This window comes from Pan paniscus, chromosome 20 (genome assembly GCF_029289425.2).
Source record: "Pan paniscus chromosome 20, NHGRI_mPanPan1-v2.0_pri, whole genome shotgun sequence".
Classification (NCBI taxonomy): Eukaryota; Metazoa; Chordata; class Mammalia; order Primates; family Hominidae; genus Pan; species Pan paniscus.
Genome location: NC_073269.2, coordinates 21,224,457 through 21,248,931, shown reverse-complemented (window position 1 = coordinate 21,248,931; position 24,475 = coordinate 21,224,457). Strand labels below are relative to the sequence as shown.

At 52.7% G+C, this 24,475-nt stretch overlaps 1 protein-coding gene across 8 annotated transcripts in view; it reads left to right on the top strand.

Moving 5' to 3' along the window:
• EPS15L1 (epidermal growth factor receptor pathway substrate 15 like 1) overlaps nt 1-23,936 on the top strand; it is a 116,652-nt gene extending 92,716 nt beyond the window's left edge. For 3 of the 8 annotated variants that reach the window (XM_063599989.1, XM_034946163.4, XM_063599990.1), the window contains 3 exons: nt 1,845-1,977; nt 17,205-17,410; nt 23,331-23,936. In XM_063599989.1, the coding sequence (XP_063456059.1) occupies nt 1,845-1,977; nt 17,205-17,410; nt 23,331-23,477 (486 nt within the window). In that variant the 3' untranslated portion in view covers nt 23,478-23,936. Of the gene's footprint in view, nt 1-1,844; nt 1,978-17,204; nt 17,612-23,330 lie in introns of those variants that run through there. The other 5 variants (XM_063599991.1, XM_063599992.1, XM_034946168.4 and 2 more) reach the window with 3 other exon arrangements.
• The last annotated feature ends 539 nt before the right edge of the window (nt 23,937-24,475 follow it).

The window sequence follows — 24,475 nt, the reverse complement described above, 5'->3', positions numbered from 1 at the left end:
CCTGACCTCGTGATCTGCCCGCCTCGGCCTCCCAAAGTGCTGGGATTACAGGCGTGAGCCAGTGCGCCCGGCCAGGAACACATGATCATTTTTACCCCTATTTCTGCCCATTCCTTTTGTTTCCTGTCGCAGTGTTATCTCTTTGTCCTATAATTTCCTAGTTATTTTGCATTTTTGTAACAATGTGTTTCCTCTGTTAGTAAAAATGTAGTTATTTTCTATTTTATTACAGACTTAATTATTTTCTGTTTTAGTAAGAGTGGTTACTCATCCTTCTTCTGCCCATAGAAAGTGATTTTCTCCCTCCTGGGACACCCCAGCCCCTTCCCTCAGATGCCTGAGATATGCTGGCCCTTCTGTGGCTGATGGAGACCCTGGCTCCCCTGTGCCTCACCGGCGCTCCAAGTGAGGGACAAGCATCCCCCCAGGTGGCGGCGCTTAGTATCTGCTCATCACAGGCCTGGAGGCAGCAGGTGCCGGGGAGAGGACTGTGCTTGCCCTCCAGGTGGGAGAGGCCTGGAAGCGTGTCTCTGTGGCTCAGTGAGCAGTGCAGGCGTGGGTGGCAGGAAGCAGCCCCAGGGAGAGCCCTGGGAGAGCTCTGGGGGACGGCAGTGGGGTCCAGCCAGGCTCTGAGCAAGGAGAGGGGTTCCTGGTGGATGAGGTGGGCCGAGTTCCCCAGCAGGAGACCTGAGTGTTGCAGGACTTGGAAACAGGAGGCTGAGTCAGCGGCTGGGGGGTCAGTGGGTTCTGGGGACTAAGGAGGCATTGTGAGGGGAGGGGTGTCTTCAGAGGTGAGCCTGAAAACTCGGGCAGCTGGGGCAGCGATGAAGTCCTTGCATGCCTTAATGAGAGCTTGGAGCTTCCCTATAGGAAGTGCCTACCTACCTACCTACCTGCGAGACGTCGCCACATATCTGCCTCCCTGTCTACCACCCACCCGCCTCCCTGTCTCTACCTGCCCATCCATCCATCCATCCATCCACCCACCCGCCATTCATTCGTCCATTAATCCACATATATGTCTATCCATTCATCCAACTACCATTCCATCCATCTACCCACCCACCATCCATTCATCTATCCAATTGTTATAACTATCTCTGACTGTCTCTCTCTTTAAGCTGGAGGATATGGTCCGATTTGGGTTTGAGTCAGCAGGTGTGGGGTGGAGGATGTGGATGGGTGTGATGGAGGCTGACCGAGGGTCCGGGCCAGAGGTGGTCAGAGCCCAGTGGAGGCGGCGTGGGCATGCTGACCAGTGCGGGTGGCTGGGCATGTGAGGATGCACTTCCACCTGAGGTGCTGCATGTGCAGCCCAGAGGCATGGAGGAGGAAAGTCTGGTGCCAGCTGACCCAGCACCTGGAGCTGTCCATCACTAACTGAAGGCAGTGACCACACCGGCCAGCTCAGTGGGGAGGCGGCACACCAGGGCATGTACCAAGCACCACAGCCAGCATAGGGGTGAGGGTGGGGCGTGTCTCTGAAGTGTAAGCAGGAGGCCCAAGGGACCCTGTGTGCCAAGTCCTGGAGTCAGGAAAGACCCAGTGTGCCTCGTGTGACTGGGGATGCCCTTGGTGCTAGAAGCCCGTGGAGGTATGGAACTGCTCTCTGCCACCCTGTGTTGGGCAGCTCATCACCCACAGGCCAGAGGGCCCCTGCTGTTGAGGGTGGAGGAAAGCATGGGGCTTGAAAGAGACCCCACGTCCAAGCAGGGCCATGTTGTGCAGTCCAGAGGGTAGGAGGCCTTGCCAGGGCCCTTGGAGCGTGAGCGTCTGTTCAGTGGACATCCGTCACCTTTGTTTTAACAACTATTTTTGCCTCTCTTTCGTGTCCTCTCTTACAGCCCCCACCTTCTGGCCCTTTCACCTCCTCCTTGGGAGGGGCAGGATTCTCAGATGACCCCTTTAAAAGTAAACAGGACACTCCTGCTCTGCCTCCGAAGAAACCTGCTCCTCCACGGCCTAAACCGCCCAGCGGTCAGTAAGCTTTCTTCTCTCGCAGCCACCGCCTGCCGGTGCAGGATGGCGGGGGACCAGGGCCTCCCTGCTCACCAGCCCAGAGTAGCAGCAGATGCCGTGGGACCCTGTGTGGGGAGCAAGAGGGTCCCCCCGGCCCAGCCGCCCAGGTCCACGCAAGTGCCGTGTGTGCGTGGTGTGTGCCTCCTGCCTGCCCGCCCTCGCCCCGTCCTGTGGGCCCCTGGGCTTCTGGCTCTGTATTGGAGTGCACAAAGCCTTGGCTTTAGAGCTCCCCTTGTGGCTGGGGGCGCTTCGTGCAGCCTCCGCCTGAGCATGTCAGTGCCACCCCGACGCCCTGGCTATACTTCAGGAGCCACTCATGGCCGGCAGCCCTGTGGCCACTCTGGCCCCTTCTCTTCCGTCCTTCTCCCTGTCCGTGCTCAGGGAGGGCCTGTTGGGGGTGAGGGCGGCAGGAGTCGCTGCTTGGTCCAGTCCCTCCCCAGCTGCTTCAGGACTGAGAGTGGAGGGAGCGGGAGATTGTCCTTGGTGGCATCTGATGTGAGGAGGCAGGATGGCTCGGGGCTCTCCTCTGCCCCAGCTTGCCCAGGCATCTCAACGCACGGCTCTGAGGAGGGGACTTCCTACAGGCCCTGCCCCTCTTCCCCATGGCCAGTGCTGCCAATGTCTCCTAGCCTTGGCCCTCGAGGGTCCCCTGAGGATTCTGAAGCCCTTTAACTCACACGTGGGATTTCTCTCGTGTGACAGAGTTAGGCCAGCGGCCAGTTGGCCAGACTCTCAAACAGAAAGCTATTGCTTCAAGTGGCAGAAGGAGTCACTGCAGCTCCCTGATCCATTTATCTACCCGGTCATTGCCTGTTCCATCTGTGCCCCGGTCTGGGACGCCTCTTATTCTCTAACCTCCAGGCAGACTGTTCCCCACACTGTCCCTGAATTGTGGGCAGCCACAGGAGACCCACGCACTCCCAGGATCATGCCTTCTGTTACCTGTCTTCCCTAGATAGGGCGTGCCCCCGAGCCCTTTCCATCAGCTCCAGCGAGGGAAGTGGTGCTCACCCTCCTGCCTACACTTGCCCCTCCCCTGGAATCTGCCACTGGCCTCACTTTGCAGCCCCTGTGTCATCGCAGGTCCTGGAATGGACCTAGCAGGCTCCGCATGCCCCCAGCTCACTAGTTACGAGTGACCCTCGGTCCTGCACCTCGGCCACCTGTCAGTAGAGGTGAACATAGGGGAAGTTATTTTTAGAACACCGCCTCTCTCCTCCTGTCCCCTGGGCTGGCCATGGCCTTCTCTCAGGAGGATGGGGACCCAGCCCGCAGTGCCCAGGTTGGCTTTCTTGTGGATGAGTCAGGAGAAAAAGTATGACCAAGTATGGGCTCTGTGGATTTAGAGCAGATTTTCTGTGAACTGTTGAGCAGATACAGATGCGTAAAGAGATCATTTCTGTAAGCCACACATCAAAGACATTTACCATCAAGAGGAGGAAAAACAAAACAACAAAGGGACTCCCTTCCATCTGCAAGAGGCCACCTGTGCCTTACACAGAGGCAGTGGCTCTTCAGGGATCCTTGTTGGCTTCCTGATGGAACGGCAGTGGGCCTCTTCACTCTGCCTAAAAGATGGGAGCAGAAGCACACACACACACACACATATATGCATAATCACAATGCATGCACACAGCTGGCACACATGCATGTGCACATTCCCACGTGCGGCCATGTATTTTTATGCATATATGTGCATGTACACGTGTATGCTCTTGCATGCACATGTGTACCCTGTGTACACACACATCCTCCACGCCTGCAGACACATGCATGCATGCACCTGTTTGCACGTGAACACACATGCATACAGGTGAGCATGCATTCACATACTGCATCACATGAGTATTCTCGCATGTGCCTGCATGTACGCATATGCAGGCACACACGCACTCTCCCATGCACCCCTCCGTGCACACTCTCCATGCTTATATGCATCTGTGGACATGTGTGCATATTCTCTTGTCAGTACACACATGCATGCATAGAGATGAGCAGCATGCACTCACATACTGCATTGTGCATGCCTGCACACACACATGCTCTCATAGATAACAGCTGGGCATGCACACCCTCCATGCTTATATATGTGCATGCATTCATTGAGACATGCACATATTCACATGTGAACATATACATGAATACAGGTGAGCATTACACAGATATTGCATAATGCATGCATGCAAACGTGCACACACATATGCGTGCGTGTGTGCTCATACACACCCGGGCATGCACACTCTGTGCTTACATACATGTACACACATTTACACACATGTGCACGTATTCTCATATGGGTGCACACACTTGCCGAGCAGTGCCGTATTTGCTGGGCCCTGAGGAGGAGCCATCCCACTCAACAGCTCACAGGTGCAAAGCTTCATTTTCAGTGTTTCATGGAAACCGCCACCCCCGCCTCCCCACGTACCTAAACCCGGCGCTGGGTCTGCTTTTGAACTTTCCCTCAGTTATCACCTCCCATCGTGTCTCCCTCTGCAAGCCTACCCACCCCACCTTGGCTTCTGTTGTTAGTGTACTGTGGGCTTCGAAAGCAGAAAAGAATGCTTGTTAAAAGTAGAATGTTTGATAACGGGAGTTTGGGTGACTTCCTTGGGCCTGGCTTCAGGGTTGAGGCTTTTTAGGGAGCTGTTGCACAATTTGAGACCCAGGGGGTCCTGGGCTCCTTTACTTGTGGCACAGGCCACTGCCTCTTTGTTCTGCTGTGGTTGATGGTTGCTGTGCCGCTCGGTGCTCTGCAGAAATATATTAACATTGATGGGCCCTTAGGAAGTGCTTGAACAGTTCTTATCTCACTAGGTCCCAGCAAGACCCGTGAGGGAGACAGGCCAGGCCATGCCCATTTCCTGGAAGAGGAAAGGCGGGGAGGGAGGTCATGGGGGCTCCCCAAGGTCACACAGCAAGGTGGCAGCAGGGCCAGGTCTACACCCAGTGACCTGCCTCCTGCCCCGAGACAGGAGTAACGAGAACCAAGCCATGAGCTTCAGAACATTCTCTAAAACAGCCAATGCACGCGCAGCATTTTAAGTCCGGAGCAACTGCAAATCTGTGTGGAGGCCTAAATATTTCTCATTTGATTCTTTTACCCAGAAGCAATGGCTGAACAGAAAAATTCTGCATTGTACTCACTGCTGGGTGGTAGGTACAGACCGTGTGGTGGTTGCTGTTTGAGCTTGCAGCATTATTTGTGCTGTGATTCCGTACTAACCTCTAACAGTCCAAACACTGAGTTGACCCAGTGGTTGACCTTTTGATGAGTCACATGTTGGGGAGAAGTGTTTGGCTCTTTGGGGAATTGCAAAGGAAGATGCTTGCCCTACCCTTGCTGTCTGGTCAAGGGAATCAGAGCCGGGCTCTGTACAATTCCCTTCCCGGTTCCTGGCCACACGGCACAGACCCACGTGCAGCCCAGGAGGCCTCCGGTTATGGGCAAGAGTGGTCAGCAGATGAGTGTCGGGTGAAGTCGTGCTCAGAAAGTTCGCCAGGAAGACACAAGGCAGATCTCTTGTTTTCTTGGCTTCTTTAAGACAGGAGATAGTGAAGCTAATCTGTGAATTTTTTTTTTTTTTTAAGCATAAAGTCCAACGTTTTCAAACTGCTGGACTTTATGTTTTCTTAAAACAAACAAACAAACCAAAAAAAGCCTTTCTGCCTTTCTTGCTACCCCAGCCTTTTTCTGCTCAGGGAGACCACACGGCCAGCACACAGTGACGGCCGCCTTCCCCTGGCCACCCCAGGGCTTCCCAGATGCTGGGGCTTTGCGCGAGATGCGTGGGTCCCAGTGTGGCTGAGTGAGGAGGAAGGTGAAATGCGACCCCCTGTGAGCCTGGCGGTCGAGCCTTGAGCTGGTGGAGATAGACAGACTGACAAAAAGTCTGAAGGACCCATAGGCTGTCCAGTGGGCAGTCTTAAACATGCACACAGCGTTGACACCTGCACTCATGGAAATCACAATGAAGGAACAAGCTTTTCTGTCATCTCTCCGCCTGGCACATGGAACATGTCTGATGTCCCATGCTCCCATCCAGGGTTTGTCCATCCCAGGGCACCCAGAGGTTTCTAGAACCCTGCTAGGCCTCTGTGCCAGGAAATGGCTGACGTGTGAGGCCAGGACAGGAGAACTGAGGCCGCTTCCTTCTGTCCTCTGGGCAGCCAATTCTGCTAGAATCCAGGGGACTGCTTGATCAGGCTGGTTTCTGGACATTGGAGGAAAGGGAGGCCCCGGGTGGGTCACTTAACCTCCCTGGGCCTCAGTTTTCCTGCCTGACCATGGGACCCACTCAGGCCTAGCAGGTGGGTGTGTGGGTGAAGCGCCTTGCACGGTGACGTGCTGTATGTGGTCTGTAGCCCCCATCCCCACCCTGCGGCACAGGGACCGGGACGCAGGCTTCTGCCATATGGGCACCTTTTCCAGGAAAGACAGGCTGGGCAGCTGAGGTGGCTGCACACATTCTGGGAGTCATTAATTGGGCCCTTTTCTCCCTGTGAGGTCACAGTTTAGTGGAAATCTTTTCCGTTAAAAAAAGCGTGCAGGGAGTTGAACTTCAAAGAGGGCTCCAGCGTCCTCTGTGGGTCATCGCTCATACAGGACCAAATGTGAGTTTGGGTCTGAGTCACGTGTGGCTTTGGTGCCGTCTCTTGTGTTCTAGAGGCTGCAGTTTTCAAATTCCGTGGGAGCTGCTTGTCTTATTTTGTTTAAAGGTCAATTGAGGTGAAATTGACATTTGGTGTGGCTGGCATGCAGTGTGGGTGCACGGGCAGACAGGTGTTGACCTGGACAGTCACAGGTGGACCCCTCCACCTGGGAACCTGCAGAGGTTCCTCGAGGGAGAGTTCCGGTCACAGCGTACACCCGAGTAGCCCACAGTTGGCCATCTGCCCTCAAGGCCACATACTCAGTTCTGTCTCGATCTAAGCCAGAAAGTGCACTCTGGGGACCACCAAGGGCCATCCCCTGGGGCATGCATGGAGCTTTGGTGTGGGTACTAAGTTCTTCTTGCCTGGAGGTCTTTTCAAGAAAGGTGTATCAAGGTATTAAATAACCAGCAGGTGTCTGTTTTGGGCAGAAGAAACTGGTTTCTTTCAGGCAGATGCAGCACAGACCCAGCAGGCCGCCGAAACCTGTCAGTTAGAGTTAGGTTAAAGTTAGCTGTGGCACACACCTCCCCCAGGTAAACAATGGTATATTTTCTGCAACGGACCGGAGATCAAGATCAGTCAGAGCTCACCGCTGAAGAGTTTCTAGGTAAAAGTTGTTGATTTGCAAAGAGAGAAACAGATTTTTTTTTTTAAGTGCAGGAAACGGCTGTGTGGGTGTCAGTGATTGGGCCTCAGCCCTGCTGCGATAGTGGGATCCTGCGACCGGCCCCACCCTTGCCACTTCCTGCCAGCGCGGCCCTGCGTTGCGGTTCCTGCCTGCAGCGCCCGGTGACACCAGCCAGCGCACTTCTACCGCTAACCAGCCAGTCACCTTTAACCTCTCCCCAATTTAATGATTATTTTATTACTGCTAATGACCTTTTCACCTGCTAAACAAAGCCGCATAGGTGATGGTGATGAGCATGTCTTTTCGCCCCCACCCCACAGTTGCACTAACGAACAGCTTTTACCTAAGTGACATGGGATCCAGTTTAACCAGCGGCTGTCCTGTTTGATTTGAGCAGCTCTCTCAACAAAAGAAGAAGACAAAAGTCATTCTTCCCCTTGCAAACAAGCCCCTCCCGTACCTGTGTGTGGCATCCACCCAGGGTGGCCGTGGGTTCTTGACCTCCCTGCCGGGGGTGCCACACAGGATGCAGCCACCGAGGAAGCCCTGAGGTCGTAAGTGCTGCCAGCTTTCCCACTTCTCTGAAATGCCAGGCCAACATCGAAACCAGGGCTCAGTGACCTCTCCCCATCATGTGCCCATGTGGGTCCCAAAACCTTTTGTTGATTGCACAAGATCCACTTTAAAAATGGCATCTCCATTTGAACCCTGCGGTTAGCACCTCAGCCTTGAACTTAACTACTTCAATTGCGTTCCCACGATGATCTCAGAGAGATAATCCGGTGGGTACATGTGAAATTCTACAATGGGACAAGTGGTTCCACCATCTCGAGGGGCCTGGAAAATTCTGGCACTTGCCTGCCAGCCAGGATGGGGAGGGGGTCCCAAGGAGCCTAAAACGGCCAACCAGGTGGAGTCCCTCTTTCCTGCCCACGCCCCCCATCCCCCAGCACTGCTGTGTTCAAGGAAGCTTCAGAGCTTCCGTCTGAGCCCTCTGGAAGGTCTGTCTTAGGGCTGGGTGGGACCCGCTGATGGTGCCAAGGAACGGTCCCACTCTGAGAGGGAGGAATGTCAGCCTTGTATGTTTAAACTGACTGCAGGCAGATTGCCGTTTGGAGCACTTTCTGTTCTGTAAAGACCACTGAGTTTGAAAATAGAAGCATTTGCCTTCCTGGGCACACTGTACCCAGAGGCGGATCCAGGGAGTGTCGTGTGACTCGATTATCATCTGGTGTTCAGTGGGGTGCAAATGCTGAGGCCTGGGGGGCTGCAGGGTGGGGTGCAGGCCCAGAGTGGCTGGGCTCCCACCCCAGCATCTGAGTATAGGTGTGAACAGACGGGAGCCATCGCCCTGGGGACATCGGGTGTACCTGCCTCCAGGACACCTCAACCCCTTGCTTGGCACCTGAGGGAGGTGAGGGCCGGGGCAGACGCCTCAGAAGGGGGCTCTGGGTGCAGCTCTGGGCACCGCCTCCCTGCTTTTTTGGCGGGGTGAACATGGCCCCTCATCTTTCATCTCTCCTATTCAAAGCCCTGAGTCAGCGCGCCCCTTGCCTGCCACTGCTAACTGCAAAATACCACATGCACTCGGGCAACGGGGAATCTGGCCATAAAGAGAGCAAAAGTGTCCCCCACCATGGGAGCTCCTGGTGGGCTCTGCGCCTCACTTGCTCCCCTCCCAGGGGCTCTTTTGGGTCCTTTCATGCACGACCCCTAACCAGCTCTCAGACTCGCTGCACGGCGTTCTCAGGGATCTTGTTACATGTGGGCAAGGCACCTTCCTACCCTTTGCAGAGGTGGCGTCTGCGACATTGGCACACTCCGTAGGGAGGAACAAAGCTGGGCCCCCTTGCCCTGTCAGGGCTCCCCGTGCCTGGCTCATGCATAGATAGCATCTCTCCCTGGAAATCCCCCCAGAGGATGGGGCTGACACCCAGGGGTGTTCACGCAGGGTATGTCAAAGGTGCCCGCCAGAGAACAAATGCGAATTTTCAAAGAAGCCAGAATTGTGACACCTGCCAGTCTGTATTATTTTTGTCATGAAGACTGGCTTGTGATTTGTAAATTCATTTCCAAATCACATACCCCACCCTACACACACACACACACACACACACACACACACACTTTTTTTTCTTCCAGGGCTGGTGCAGCCCTTGCCTGGCAGGTTTTATGTAAATGTCATGGGAGCCTTTTGTGGTGACCTCTAGAAAATTGTTATTTCTCACTTCAAATGATATTTGCCTTTTGAGGACCCCAAAGCACAGCACCTTTTCCCCACTTTCTTCTTTTAATGGCAAGATGAGGCCACAGCCATTGGGTTCAACAGCCCCCTGCCCACCTCACACACCTCACAGGGCAGGAAAACACAGCGGCCAGCAGTGGCTCGTAGTAAATATTTGTTCAGCTTTTCTCAACAGTTCAGAACCAAACCTCATCCTGTTCCCTTCAATGCATGAAGCAGATTTTCTCAAAATTCGGTAAATATTTTTAGTGGAAAATCTCAACGCTGCGATCGCAGGGACCTCAGATTCTTATCTCCCAGGGCTGTGCTGCTTGACACAGCTTTGATCTAAGGCAGAGTGCGCGCGGGGCTGGTGCCTGCAGGACTCCCAGCCTGCAGGTCCCTTACGTGGTCCCGTGTGTCACATTGTAAAAAACAAACTCCCCTCATGTGTCTTAGATGGGAGCCAGAGGAAGACGTTGACGTGTGTTGGGGAAAAGCACTCTTTCAAGACAAGTCCCCGAGCAGTGATGAATTTTAGAACCTATACTGTTTTCTTTCTCCCCTCTCCCCGCAGCTAAGCTTTTTTTTGGGCAGGATGGGGAGGGTGGAATAAGACATGTCAGTGGCCTTGGATGAGCTCTGCTGGAGTGGTGCCCCGCCCGGGCCACTGCTCTCCTAGGCAGTGTGACTCTCAGAAACCTGGCAGTTGTATGGGCATCTGTGTTGTGTAGGATGAATGACAGTTGTGGTTGTGTGGGATCACCTGTTGTGTAGGGTGAATGACAGTTGCATAGGTGTCTGTGTTGTGTAGGGTGAATGATGGTTTTGTGGGATCGCCTGTTGTGTAGGGTGAATGACAGTTGCATAGGTGTCTGTGTTGTGTAGGGTGAATGATGGTTTTGTGGGATCACCTGTTGTGTAGGGTGAATGACAGTTAGGTGGGTGTCTGTGTTATGTAGGGTGAATGATGGTTTTGTGGGATCGCCTGTTGTGTAGGGTGAATGACAGGTGGGTGCCTGTGTTGTGTAGGGTGAATGATGGTTGTGTGGGCACCACCTGTTGTGTGGAATGAATAACAGTTGTGTGGGTGTGCATGTTGTGCAGGATGAACGAGAGATGTGTGGGATCACCTGTTGTGTAGGGTGAATGACAGTTGTGTGGGTGTCTGTGTTCTGCAGGATGAATGACAATTGTGTGGGCATCCTCTGTTGTGTAGGATGAATGGTAGTTGTGTGAGTGTCCATATTGTGCAGGATGAATGACAGTTGTGTGGCCATCTCCTGTTGTGTAGGATCAATGATGCTTGTGCATGTGTGTCCCCTGTTGTGTAGGATCAATGATGGTTGTATGTGTGTGTCCACTGTTGTGTAGGATCAGTGATGCTTGTGTGTGTGTGTCCCATTGTGTAGGATCAATGATGGTTGTGTATGCATGTCCACTGTTGTGTAGGATGAGTGAGAGTTGTGTGATCGTTCTGTGTTGTATAGGATAATAGCGAAGGTGGGCAGCTTCCCTGACCACAAACCCTTGTTTTGTATTTTTTTGTTTTCTTTTTGTTTTTGTATGTATCTCTCATCTGCAGAACTGCATTTTCCAAGTACAGCACTGAACTGAACTGTATAAACAGAACCTAGCCAGGATCAAACACACACACACACACACACTCTCTCTCTCTCTCTCTCACTCTCATGTTTATTACTAATATTTTTATTGATCGGATTGATTGAGACCGTACCTCACCTGAACCTTTTATGCTCCTCCTGAGCAAAACATTTAAACCAAGAGAGTTTCCTTTCCAAGGTTTTTATAGCATTCACCGTTTTTATGGTTTGCAATTGTATATTTCTATTCAATTTTTTGTTTGTTTGTTGTTTTTTGTTTTTTGGGTTTTTTTTTTTTTTTTTTTTTTGCTTTGCACCCAGCTCTTGAGGATGCTTTTAAGCGGAGGGCTTCCTGCAAAGCAAGATAGAAAAGTCAGAACCTTGAAAAACTTTGCTGACCAAGAACGCTAGTGCAGCAGAGCCAGCCCCATCACAGCCCCGATCCCGGGTGCTAGGGGCGTGCGCAGCCTCGAGAAGAAGCTTGAGAAATAGGAGAATTAAAGAAATTTCTATCAGGGTGGAGCCGGCCACCAAGTTTTTTTTTTTTTTTTTTTTTTTTTTTAACAGCACATACTGTGGTAAACCATTTGGTTCATATTGTTTTTGCTAAAGTCAGTCCTGTGTGTGGTTTCGGTACACCGCTTGGGTAACTGTTGAAACTGCTGTGGTTTGAAAATAAGTTCTATTTTGCGTTTTCTTCAGTCTTGTATCCCTTGCCCCCTGTTAATGAAGTCTCCCTGCGGTAGGCAGTCAGCACACCCAAGAGGGTCTTTAACTTCATTTGTCTTTATTCACTGCCGTCTGCTGTGGTCCCCGGTAGTTCCCGCTGCAAATATCTAGGATTGATGGCATCAAACCAGGTGCCAGGATGATGCCTGGCACCTGGTTTGATGCCATCATTCCCAGATGTTTCTATACCAACTTTTTTGGGTTTTGTTTTCATGATTTCCATCCCCTTTTCTGAAATGCGCGTCAGTAAAGCTCTCTCCTTACTCATGTTTTCTGGAGCCATAAAAAAGTATAAAACCCTGGCGTGGGTGCGCGTGGCAGCTTTTGCTTCAGGGCCTGGAGGCAGATTAAAGTTACTTTGTCACGTTTGAGATAAGCTATACCTCACAAAATCGGAAAAAACGATTAAGGAGTTAGCAGAAGTGGTTACATAAAAGCAGGAACTAGACCTAGAAGGTTTGAAAAATACAGCCGCTAAAAATAAATCGCTGAGCAAAAGTGGGAAGTTTGAGCTGAGGGCCGTGGCCCTACAGTGATGCCGGGGGCTTTCTTTGCTCAAAGCGTCCGGTCATTAGCAAGGTCGAGAGCTGGACCGGGCACTCGGCTGACCTCGCACGTGTCAGGTCCAAAATCGCCTCTCTTACCAAAGCACAAACACTAACAACTGAGAAAAAAACCGTTGTTGTTGTTGATGTTCCTTCTGAAAACAAGAGGCCAGCAGTTGATGTGCCCTGGTTTCATATTACCATAGTCATGATTTCTAAATAACAACGGTTTCGGCAACAGAGCAAAACCAGGCACAGGCAGTTCTTGGTGTGAACGAAGCTTTTCATCTCTCTGAACATCTCTTTGCGCATCAGAAACCTCAGCTTGAAATGGTAGCAGGCAGAATTCTTAACCACTCCTCCCAAAAACCAATTTCTTTTTTTTAAACCCCCCAAACCAAGGGAGGAAGATCTTCATTGAAAAGAAGAAGAAAAGCACCTCAAAAATGACTGATTTATTTGAACCTTCTGTACCGTGGCAGTCGCTCTTGGGGGCCTGGCTGGGGCGTCCTCCCTTTACACCGCCCTCCACATTCTTGCAAATCTGCCTCAGGTGATCACTCCCTGCAGGAACGGCTTCGAGAAATCAAGCAGTGTCCACCCTGGACTTGCTGCCCGTCCCAGGGGGCTACACCGTGTCCTGGGACTTTGAGCTTCTCCCCTGGAAACACTTAACTGTTTCCTCTGCTAGAATCTTGCTATTTGATCCATATCACATAGGTATTCGAGGAAAAATCAAATACCCAAGCATGCACAGTAACATTGCTGTTTCCTGCAAACCAGGAAGGGCAGATGCCTTTATTCCCTTCTTGCTCCCCAGGGTGTTGCTCCAAAGGGCCCCAGGTCCCTGGAGACCCGTGGAATCTGTAATAGGTGGCACCTGGTTCACCAGGACCTCCTGAAGCCCACTGTGTGCCGAGCCCTGGGCTGGAGGGCACCAGGGACATGGGGCAGTATTGGCTGGCATTTGTGATATGCTGGGCCCGCTTTTCACAGAGCTGACCCTCAGCCGTGCCAGAGGCCAGTGCCACGGGAAGCAGAGTGGTGAGGGACCCTGGGGGAGGGGGGGCTTTCCCGTGGAGGGAGAAGCTGGGCAGAAGCAGGCAGGGGCTCGAGGGACTGGCTGAGGTCACTGTCCCTATCCCCTGCAAACCCACAGGCTGGGGTGCAGGACACTGTCACACTGTCCCCCAGGGTGCCCCTGCCGGTGGCTTTGGTGGCTCCCTGCTCATACTTGCTCTATCTCAGCCTAAACAGCAGACATGGATTGTCCCGCAGTTCTAGAGGCTCAAAGTCCAAGATCAAGGCGCCAGTGGGGTTGGTTTCTTCTGAGGCCTCTCCTTGGCCTGGTGCATCTTCACATTGCTGTTCTGTGTGCAGATCTGTGTCCTAAGTTCTTTCAGTGAAGACAGTCATTGATCCTTTGACTTCGTTTTAACTCAGTTACCCCTTTAAATATGCTATCTTCAAGTATGGTTATATTCTAAGGCACAGGGGTTAGGACTTGAACGTCTGAACAGTTGTTGGGGGGACACAGCCCTTTGTTTGGATTAAGAAACAGGCTGAGGGGGGTGGCCGCCATGCCCCACACCGTCTTCCAGGGCCACTCCCAGCCCCAGGGCTTGGCTGCAGAGCTGAACACAGGCATGATGGGGAAGGGGCTGCCATTTCTTCCTGAGAAGGCCACCGCCTGTGATGGCATTCCAGTTGGGAGTGCCTTCCAGGCAGAGGGACAAGGCATAGCCAGGAAAGAAGCCCTGGGTTTGGGGGTTCCTGGGGAAGGAGGTGCCACCTGGACAAGACTGGGGTGTCATCCCCAAGTGGGAGAAGCCCTCAAGCAGTCTGGGCAGGGTGCTGGGGCCCGCCTGTGTTGAGGCCACTTTGCTGGGTGGGTTTGGCTCACAGGGAAGGGAGCCGAGCTGGTGGGCGGCCAATAGGGAGACGAGGCTTCTAGGGACGGGAGGGTGGAGGTGAGGGGCCCTCGCCCACCCTCCATCCTGCTCAGGAGCCCTAGGGAGCCCCCTCTGCTCCAGTGGACAGCCTGGGGCTCACAGGAGGCTGGGCAAGCCTCACTTGACCCCCTCCCGCCAGAGCTGCCTGCCCGTCCCTTAGGAGAGGGAACGGGGCAACTCCGGGAGACCTGGCAGCGAGGCCTTGGCTTACCATTGGCTCATGCCTGGGACCAGGAGTGGCCCTGCATGGGAGGCCGTCTCAAGGTGGGGGTGTGAGGCAGTTCCTCAAGGCCAGCGGAACCAGCCCGGGGTCTGCGGGCTGGGCCAGATCACCCTGCTCTCTGCAGCCCCGGGGAGGTCGGGGTAGGAGGAGGCCGCAGTAGAGCTAAAGGTGGGAGGGGCATCTGGGGATAGAAAAAGGGAGACACCTAGAAAGCTCGGGTGTGGGGACTGCCCTGAGAGGGCAGGCGCTGTCGGAAGGAGAGGGGCCACATTCCTGTCCTGCCCGCGTGGGCTGGGCACTGCCCCTCTAGGGAAGGGTCTCCAGCATGGCTTGCCCACAAGTTTTGGCAAAGATAGGCCCCTTCCAGATTGCAGGGCCCCCTCTGCTAACTGGGCCTTGGGTCTGACAGTGAATTGATTTGAGGCCACAGGAGGAGACTGATACCAGGCCTCGACCTCCCCTCTTTCTCATCCATGTGAGTCCTAATAGAGCCCAGGACAGCTCGCCCTCCAACCCTGAGGAGGAGCCTCTTAGATGGACTCACACAGACAAGGAGTCTGGAAGGATCTCCTGCAGCTGGTGGCCAGAGGTCAGCTAAGGATGCAACGGCGACCCCGGTGGAACCCTGTGGGACGGGCAGAGGCGGACAGGCAGGCCGCAAGGGTGGGCTGCAGGGGAGTTTGTCTCCGAGTCCTTCTGTGCAAACCGTGGGAAGGAAGACTGTTTTTCCTTGAATATGCAAAAAGAAAGCAGCAGTCCTTATGCTGGCCCAGAACTGCCGGTTGAGAGAAAAGTGAATTTCCATTTCCAGAAGTAGGGCTACAGGCAAGGGGGGGCTACAGGCCAGGTTCTCACTAGCCTATGCTGGGCACGGCGGTGCAGGACACTGAGTGGGAGGAGACTCCTGGACCCCAGGAATGTCACCTTGTTTGGCGCCCTCCTTCTCATTTCCACTTCACAGATAAGGAAACGGAGGCCAGCTGGGAGGAGGCACTTTCCCTTGCCGAGGCCCAGAGCTAAAGGCGGCAGATGGGGGCTGTAGCCCCGGAGCCCACAAGGACACCTGGGGCCTCAAAAATGAGGCCTGGGATGGCTGATCTGCTGGGGGAACAGAGGGAAAGGCTTTAGATCTGGGCATGGAGAGGGACCGAGGCTGGCCTGTGTGGGCTCGTTCTACCGGATGAGGAAGGCAGGTGTCCCGGGCTCAGGTGGTAGGCGTGGCAGGTGTGGCTGGGAGCCAGGGTGCTCTCTGGAGGTGCAGCCAGAGATCCAAGGTCAACCCTGGAGGGACAGGCAGTTCCTGGTTTTTTCTAAACATTAGCTTCGAAACTTCCAGAGTTAACACGCCGGAATCGTGTTGCATATTATTGAGCTTCCAGTCTGGGGTGCTGCGTGGACCACGTTGAATGCCCAGGGACTCCGTTGGGCAGATAGAGGGGTGTCAGGAGCATGGAGTCAGCCCGGCTGGCCTGCAAACTGCAGATGCTGGAAGGCCCGTCAGGTGGGACCTCCCGTCACCAAGCAGATCTTAACAGGCCTCTGCTTCTTGGTGGAATGTTCTGGTACATTGGCAGGACGCATTGGGAAAAGCTACCGTCCTCAGGCCATGTCCCCCACACAGTGTCATTTTCCTCCATTTCTGAACACTTCTCTCTCACCTCCCTGTCAAGATATACCTTGCTGGGACCGGGCATCCTGGAGTTCCCTGCTTGGCAGAAGCCCAGAAAGGCCCAGATAAACGCTGCCCCTTGGAGCCACCAACACCAGAGGGACAGAAGTGGGGGCTAAAAAAGAACTTAAGGCCAGGTGCAGTGGCTCATGCCTGTAATCCCAGCACTTTGGGAGGCTGAGGCGGGCAGATGACTTGAGGGCAGGAGTTTGAGGCTAGCCTGGGCAACATGGCAAAATCCCATCTCTACTAAAAATACAAAAATTAGCCACGCATGGTGGCTCATGCCTGTAGGAGGCTGAGGTGGGAGGATCGCTTGAGCCCTGGAGGCCAAGGCCGCAATGAGCCATGATTGCACCACTGCATTTCAGCCCAGGTGACAGAGCAAGACTCTGTCTCCAAAAAAAAAAAAAAAGAACTTAAACCTCAGCATGGCAGAGCTGTGTGCAGACCCTTATAACTAACACACCTAATAACCATACCACGTTGTGAAACTAATTCCTCCTTTTCATTTGCAAGTAACTCTCCCCGCTGCCTTTTTTTTTTTTTTTTTTTTTTTTTTACTGTTAGAAGCTTGCAGTGTATTTTTCTGCTCAGCCATGATTTTTTAAATTAGTATGTTAATAAATGTGTTGCCATGCTAAAATGAATCTGTTTGAAACGTACCTGCATGCAAACGATTCTAGGACAACTCAAGTTTTAGCTGCTCTGTGTGCGTTGTGTATGGGAGTCATCTGCAGTGTTTTTCCTGTGTTGTTCACAACCCGTTAAGCCCCTGGGATAAAGCTGATTAAAACTGGGATTCCCCAGGGTACCCCCGTCCAGCCTGTTAGCCAAGTTACAAGCTCTTCCCAGAGAAGCGCCCCGGGCTTGTGCCCACCAGCATTCTGCTCTGTCCGGGTGAGTAACTCATATTTCTTTCTTTCTCCTTTTTTTTTTCTCCTAAACTTTCCAGGTAAAAGTACACCTGTAAGCCAGCTTGGTTCCGCAGACTTTCCCGAGGCCCCCGATCCATTCCAGCCACTCGGGGCTGACAGCGGCGACCCGTTCCAAAGTAAAAAGGGGTTTGGGGACCCGTTTAGTGGAAAAGACCCATTTGTCCCCTCCTCCGCAGCTAAACCTTCTAAGGCCTCTGCCTCGGGCTTTGCAGACTTCACCTCTGTAAGTTGAGTCCTCCGCCTCCCGGCCACCCCCCTCCCTTCCGCTTGCAGCTTCCCTGGGATTTTTGTCTCCTTTTAAAGGCAAACCTCCCAGCTTCTTTAGCTTCTTGGTACCTCACACTCTCTGTCCCTCGCGTTATTTATTCTACACTGCCACTTCTGTAAGAAAAACAGTTTCTCAATAAAAAAAAAAAGAGCCGCAGTTTGGATGCTCTATCATAAGGGCACGCTTTCTTCCAGCAGGGAGGCGGGACCTATCTGTCCTTCACGGTAGATTCATTGTATTATTTCTGACGCACTGAGGCTGTTGTGTTCACTGGTTTTTGGAAGCCAAGATGTCAAACACTTCCGAAGTATGAAAAGAAGATTGCGAAAGTTACATTAGGGTTCTGCTGTCCCCAAAAAGCCCTTTGTGCACAAGTTTTCACAGTCCCGCCCCATGCATTTTGTGCCACAAGTGCAAATTGAAGGACTTCAAGCAGATCGCGCCAGGGAAGAGCAATTTGAAGTTTTTTTTTTTAAAGCTTTTAAATTTCAGTTACCAGCTCCAATGAAAAAAGAAATCCAGTCTAGAACAGCCACTCTGAAAGCCAAAACAAAAAGAGCTCCAAAAAACTGTTGAGCAAAGTTAAGTGCCTTTTCGGAAGCAAATCCCGGGATTTCGAAAGCCTGGCTTTGTTTTTCTCTGTGTGAAAAAATATTCCAGATTGTAACATGCCGTCGCTTCAAGGAGTTTTTAGCAGCTTCCTTGATACATGAAAATCTTGTTCTCTGAAAGCTTCAGGTGTTGTCTTCCCAGAATTGGTTTCACTATGTGTGATGCCCTCGCTTTCTTCCTTTGGGCTTGTTAGTTCCTTCATCATTAGGTGTGAGACGTGTTATTTATAGATGCTTCGACTCCTGGGATGGCTCTTTGAACACAGCCCTGCCATGTCAATGCACAGAAAGCACCCGATTTGTTTCTGAGCCGTCTTGATAATCTCTACCGTGCACAGCTATCCTATGGCTTGTCAATTTATTTATTTTAGTGACAGGGTCTCGCTGTGTTGCCCAGGCTGGTCTGCATTGGCGCGATCAGAGCTCACTTGTAACCTCGAATTCCTGGGCTCAAGCAATCCTCCTGTCTTGGCCTCCTGAGTAGCTGGGATGACAGGCGTGCAACACCACGCAAGGCTAATTTTTAATTTTTTTTTTTTGTAGAGGTAGGGTCTTGCTGCGTTGCCTGGGCTGGTCTGGAACTCCTGGCCTCAAGCGATCCTCCCACCTTGAAGTACTGGGGTTACACGTGACTGGCCCATGTGGCTTATTTAAATCGCCCAAGACCCTGACCTGTTTCTGGCTCTTGGTGACCTATAAATATTTTACAACGGCAGTGAGTTTGATTTTGTTGACCCTAGATGCGCACTGGGGGTCTATACAAAATGGTGACATTGTTAATAAAAGCCAGAAACAAAACCTGCTTTATCTAGAGTTTCTTGAATAGCCCTTCATTTATTTTCTGGTGGAAAAATATTAAATGCTGATTTTAAAAAAACAGAACTCTTCACACATGACTCAGGTACTCTGTCTTGGGTAGGGAAGAGTTAGGTAAGTGGGGTGAACGGCAGCTTGAAGAAATGACTGTTCTCTTTCTGAAATTCATAGTTCTATTTCCTGTGACCCCAACCCCCAAAGGGCTCGTTTTTTCGAAAAGCATAAAAAAAAAAAAAAAAACACCCAAGGTTTCAAGGTATCATTTGGCTAAGCATTTCTGGTAGTTCCAGAACAATTGTTAACTTCAGTTTTAAAATAGCGCCAGCCATTTTATCACCCTCATCTCCTGGTGGGAAAGCAAATTCCACCCAGGCCTGGGTGCAGCCCTGTTGTTTTCTGTTTTGTTTTTTTTTTTTTTCCCTAAGTTTTTGGTTTTTACATTTTTGGAGATGAGTCTTGCTCTGTTGCCCAGGCTAGAATGCAGTGGTGCAGTCACAGCTTCACTGCAGCCTTGACCTCCTGGGCTCAAGCAATCGTCCCACCTCAGCCTCCCACGTAGCTGGGATCTCAGGCGCACACCACCACATCTGGCTAATTTTAAAATGTTCTGATAGAGACAAGGTCTCACTTTACTACCCAGTCTGGTCTTTGAACTCTGGGCTCAAACGATCCTCCTGCCTCAGGCTCCCAAAGTGTTGGGATTACAGGCATGAGCCCCTGTGCCCGGCCTGTTTTCTGTTTAAAATCACTTTTCCCCAGTTTTTTTCCAGAGGAAATGATCAGATAGTGTACTTCAGCCACTCTGAAGGGATGGGTTGAGTGAAGACAGGACCCTTAATTGTTTTTGTTTGTCCCCTTGGGTCGTATCATTGTCTAAAATCATCCATAACCAGCTCTCCTCTGGGGACTCAAGATGACGTCTGTCCATGTTCACGGCATTCGGGGGCTCAGCCGATCAGCCGGTGGTTTCTGGGTTCACTGGATCTTGACTATTTGTGCTAACTTAGAAGAGGGCACAGCTGCTTCCTCTGGTTTGAATGATTCCACTTCCCTGAGCAAATGCCAAGAGGGCTGTCTGACTGCTCGGCAGATTGGCAGCGTGACTCTTTCAGCGTGGACGTTCTGAAACTGCTGTTCAGGGCATGTTTTTACCTGTGCAGGAGCAGCCCAGTCCATGCTGGCAGTCAGGGGGGCCCAGGTCACCCGCACCTCACTTGTGGAGGTGGTGCCCCGGCGGTGCCTCTCCAGAACCCTCTAATTTACAAACCCCAAATTTCCATCAATGGGTTATTTGCGTGTGTGGCTGTTCCTGGGAAACCTCTTCCCTCTCTGGTATTTCTTTAAAAGCAGGCCTTTCTGTCTCAGGCAAATGTGTGTATTAGGAAGTGGCATTTCTAGGTTAGCGGAACGGTTCTTTTGGAAGTTCGCATTAAGAGTAGTGCAAATACCAGATCAGCTAGGCCGTGCTTCGAATTATTGAAGGAGTTGGATGCAATTTCATTGTCGGTAAATGAATGAATGGGAAGTGGCTAGGCGTGTCCTGCACATGGTGGGGTGGAAGTGCCATCAGACACCTTGGAGCGCCAGTGAGGACAGGTGCCGGGCGCCTCCCGGGGCCATCCCATCGCCCAGCATGCCGAGCTGTCTAAACTGCGGATTTCCAAGAGGCTGCTGAAATGAACCACTTATTTGCTTCTGAAAATGAACCCCATCCTGAGTGGGCAGGCCTCGGCTAGGGTGGTGTCATGCCCCTACGGTGTCTCGGTTGCATGGTAATGCCAGAGGGAAGCAGAAATCAGAGCCAGTGTGTTTCCCAGCCACTATTGGTTTTGCATCGGCCACAGACATCCAGATTCTGGCCCGTGTGACCCACCCAGATACGAGAACTAGAAGGTGGCCCCGTCCAGGGCTAAGACAGCAGACACAGAGGGAGCTGCGGAGTCCCCTTTCAGGAGAGCTCTCCCAGGCCTCACAGCCCAGCGTGCCTCCTAAGTGCATACAGACCTCACCAATGCAAGTCTCCACAGTGGATTCGTGAGCTGGCCTTGAACCCGTCGACTCTGAAGGCACCAGGAACTTTCCTGCTGACACCTTTCATTTGGAAACACAGACCCGTCAAGGGAAGGCGCTTCAGTGACACTGTGACACGGGGGCTCAGTGGGGCCAAAGGCGGCCAGAGGGCTGTGGTTCAGACCCAGCAGGCCAGTTACTTGGCCGTTCCAGGCTTTGATTTGGATCCACGCGAACATTACTGTCAGCTCCCACCCACCCTGTCCTCAAGGCTGGTGGAGGGTGAGGTCCCCGTCAGCTGCACTGTCTCCCTCCCACTGTTGTCAGCAGCACCATGGAATAATTTCCACCTGCACTTGTTGGTTTTTCCTTGTTTTTCTCCCCATGAGGTGTTGGAAAATTCCCCAAACTGGGGTGGGGGGGATGCTTATCTGTGCCCATGGCAGTGACACAATGGCGGGGAGGGAGTCCGACCTGGAGACTCATCAGACCCCCAAGTGTTTAGCTGGGCAGTGCCTCTTTAAGAAGTCAAGACTCAGCCCTTCCTCCCAGGGACATCTTTTCTTGATACTGACACTCCGCCTGTCCCCCATCTGGGTCCTGAGGCCAGCTAGAGGGAGGCCTCCAGGGCCCTGCATCCCCCTCACTGCCACATCTGCCTCCCAACCAGGTTCCTTGCATTTACCTGCTCCTGCACCTTGCCCAGTCCCCCCAGCCCTGCCATCTGGCCCTCGTCTCTCCTGCTTCCCGCTCATGCCACCATCAAGCCGTGAAATATCCAGACGCTGCCAATCTGATCACCCAACTCGCTCGCCCACGGAGCCTCCACGGGGAAATCCCAGCTCCTTCCTGGGGCCCACGAGCCCCTCCTCAGTCTGGCTTATCCCACCCCACGCTTCATCCTGGCGACCCCAAGGTCGGGCACTGAGCCTCACACCCAGAACCTCGCAGGGACGCATCCTCCCTGTCAGTTTCACCTAGTATCCTGCTCCCCGCAGGCCTGGGGGGGAAAAAGTCTAGAGTGTGAGCCACCCCTTCCCTGGCCTCAGTGTCCCCAGCTGTCAGAGGGATGAGATGACAGCGGGCCCACCCCAAGGTTGTCACGCAGACCTAGTGCTGCGTGTGATGGAGAGGCCGTGAGTGTTCCTGTGTGCTTCTTTCCCCCACCTTCCTGGGGGAGTCTGCAGGGCCCTCCTCGAGAGCCTGGGTCCTTGGGTCCTGGATCGTTCTGGGATTGTTTGTATATTTCTGCTCCCAAGGGTGCCTGGGGAAGAGCCACTGCGCATGTTATCTTTGGTGTTACTCCAGTGTTGAGCAGAGAGCTGGTCAGAGGCAGTGCATCGCAGAGAGACGTTAATAAGGGAATCCTTTGAATCCCTAAGCAGCAGCAGCTTTCCTGAGGGGGCCGATGATGCCAGTGACCTCTCAGGGAAGTCTGGGACATGGGGACCCACCCTGGGGGAGGAGCTTGTGGGATGTGGCTTTTCTTTTCATGACTAAAGTACTTTGAGTTGTTTGAAATCACCTATCTCAGCATCAAGATGGTTTTCTCCCTTTTTTAAGTTTTTATTTTAACTGAACATTTTAGAAAAACACCCCATGGATAAAAACTTGACTAAATGGCAGTGTAAGTGCCACACCTTTTGTCAGTGTTCTGGGAGAAATTGACCCTCAGAGCCGGGTGCGGTGGCTCACGCCTGTAATCCCAGCACTTTGGGAGGCTGAGGCAGGTGGATCACAAGGTCAGGAGTTCAAGACCAGCCTGACCAACATGGTGAAACCCCATCTCTACGAAACATACAAAAATTAGCCGGGCATGGTAGCGCATGCCTGTAATCCCAGCTACTCAGGAGGCTGAGGCAAGAGAATCCCTTGAACCTGGGAGGTGAATGTTGCAATGAGCCAAGATCGCGCCATTGCACTCCAGCCTGGCGGCAGAGCGAGACTCCATCTCAAAAAAAAAAAAAAAAAGAGAAAAAAGAAAGAGAAAATGACCCTCAGAGGGTCTCAGAGCTCTCTGGAGCATGGCTGGAGGTAGAAATACCGCATTCCCAGAGTGTAGAATTGTCTGTGCTGTGGGGCTTTAGAGCCATGCACGCTGGAAGTTCCCCATCTTTGCACCTCTTGGCCACCAGCATCAAGGGCCCATCCTCACTTCTCTGCGTGGGGCGGGGTGGCTGGTTTCTTTGAGGCCCAGAGGTCACGGTTAAGGTCACTCAATCACATGCATCCCGTCTGCTCTGCTTTCCAGATGGGGGGCCTGAGACAGTCTCGCACGCCCACTGGGCCCAGCCAAGACATGCTTATCCCCTGCACATCAGACCCTCCGCTGGGCGGTGGGCAGGACCCTGACCCCTCCCACGCATTCCCTGCCTCCCTCCAGCTTGCAGGTCCCAGCCCCAGGGCCACATCACCCACTCTCCGTTTTTCCTTTGCAGTTTGGCAATGAGGAGCAGCAGCTGGCGTGGGCCAAGCGGGAGAGCGAGAAGGCGGAACAGGAGAGGCTGGCGCGGCTGCGGCGGCAGGAGCAGGAGGACCTGGAACTGGCCATCGCGCTCAGCAAGGCTGACATGCCTGCCGCCTAGGCGAGGGCCGTGTGTAGGCGGGACAGGGCACGGGTGGGTTCCAGAGAGGGGGCAGTGCAGATGTCTATATATACACACACACACCGTTGCCACCGTACTCCAAGGACCGGGACTCGGGGGCTCGTTCAGGGTGAGCAGACTTGGCTGCAAGACCTGGAAAGGTCACATCTCCTGGGGAAGCCCTTACAGAGGCCTTGGCCACCACTTCTGCAGGTCCATCTCTCCACTGTGCCATCCCCCCCCGGGGCTGACTGCCTCCCGCTCTTCCTCTGGGAACGAACACACAGCGGTCAGTCGAGGAGAGGAAGCACCCAGGGCTTCCCCGCCTCCTCCCTACTCATAGCTGCAGACATCCCCGCCCGCCCTCCCACGCATCAGTCAGACACTCCCCCAGTGGTGTATGCACTCGTTGTATAAAATGAAGTTTGAATGATTAATATAAAATATTTTAATACAAAACAAGAGAAGCTTCTTTAATCTCTGTAAACATTGTTTTCCCTGCATGGGTATCAGGAAGCAGATCAACCAGGTGGAACATTGCTCTTTAAATCTTAAGTTTTTACTTTTTAAAAAAAATTTTTTTTAAGAGATGAGATCTTGCCATGTTGCCCAGGCTGGTCTCAAACTCCTTGACTCACACAATTCTCCTGTCTCAGCATCCCAAAGTGCTGGGATTACAGGCGTGAGCCACCAAGCCCTGCCCATTTTTATGTTTTAACCAACTTTATTTTTTAGGACAGTTTTAAACCTGCAGAAAAATCACAAAGATACAAAGAGTTCCCATAAGCCCCTTAGACAATTTATCCTTAAAAAAAATTTTTTTTTGAAACAGGGTCTGAGCTCTGTCACCCAGGGTGGAGTGCAGTGGTGTGATCTCAGCTCACTGCAACCTCCACTTCCCCGGGCTCAAGTGATCCTCCCACTTCAGCCTCCCAAAGGGCTGGGATTACAGACATGTGCCACTGTGCCTGGCCAGTTTTAAATTTGCAGAAAGATCG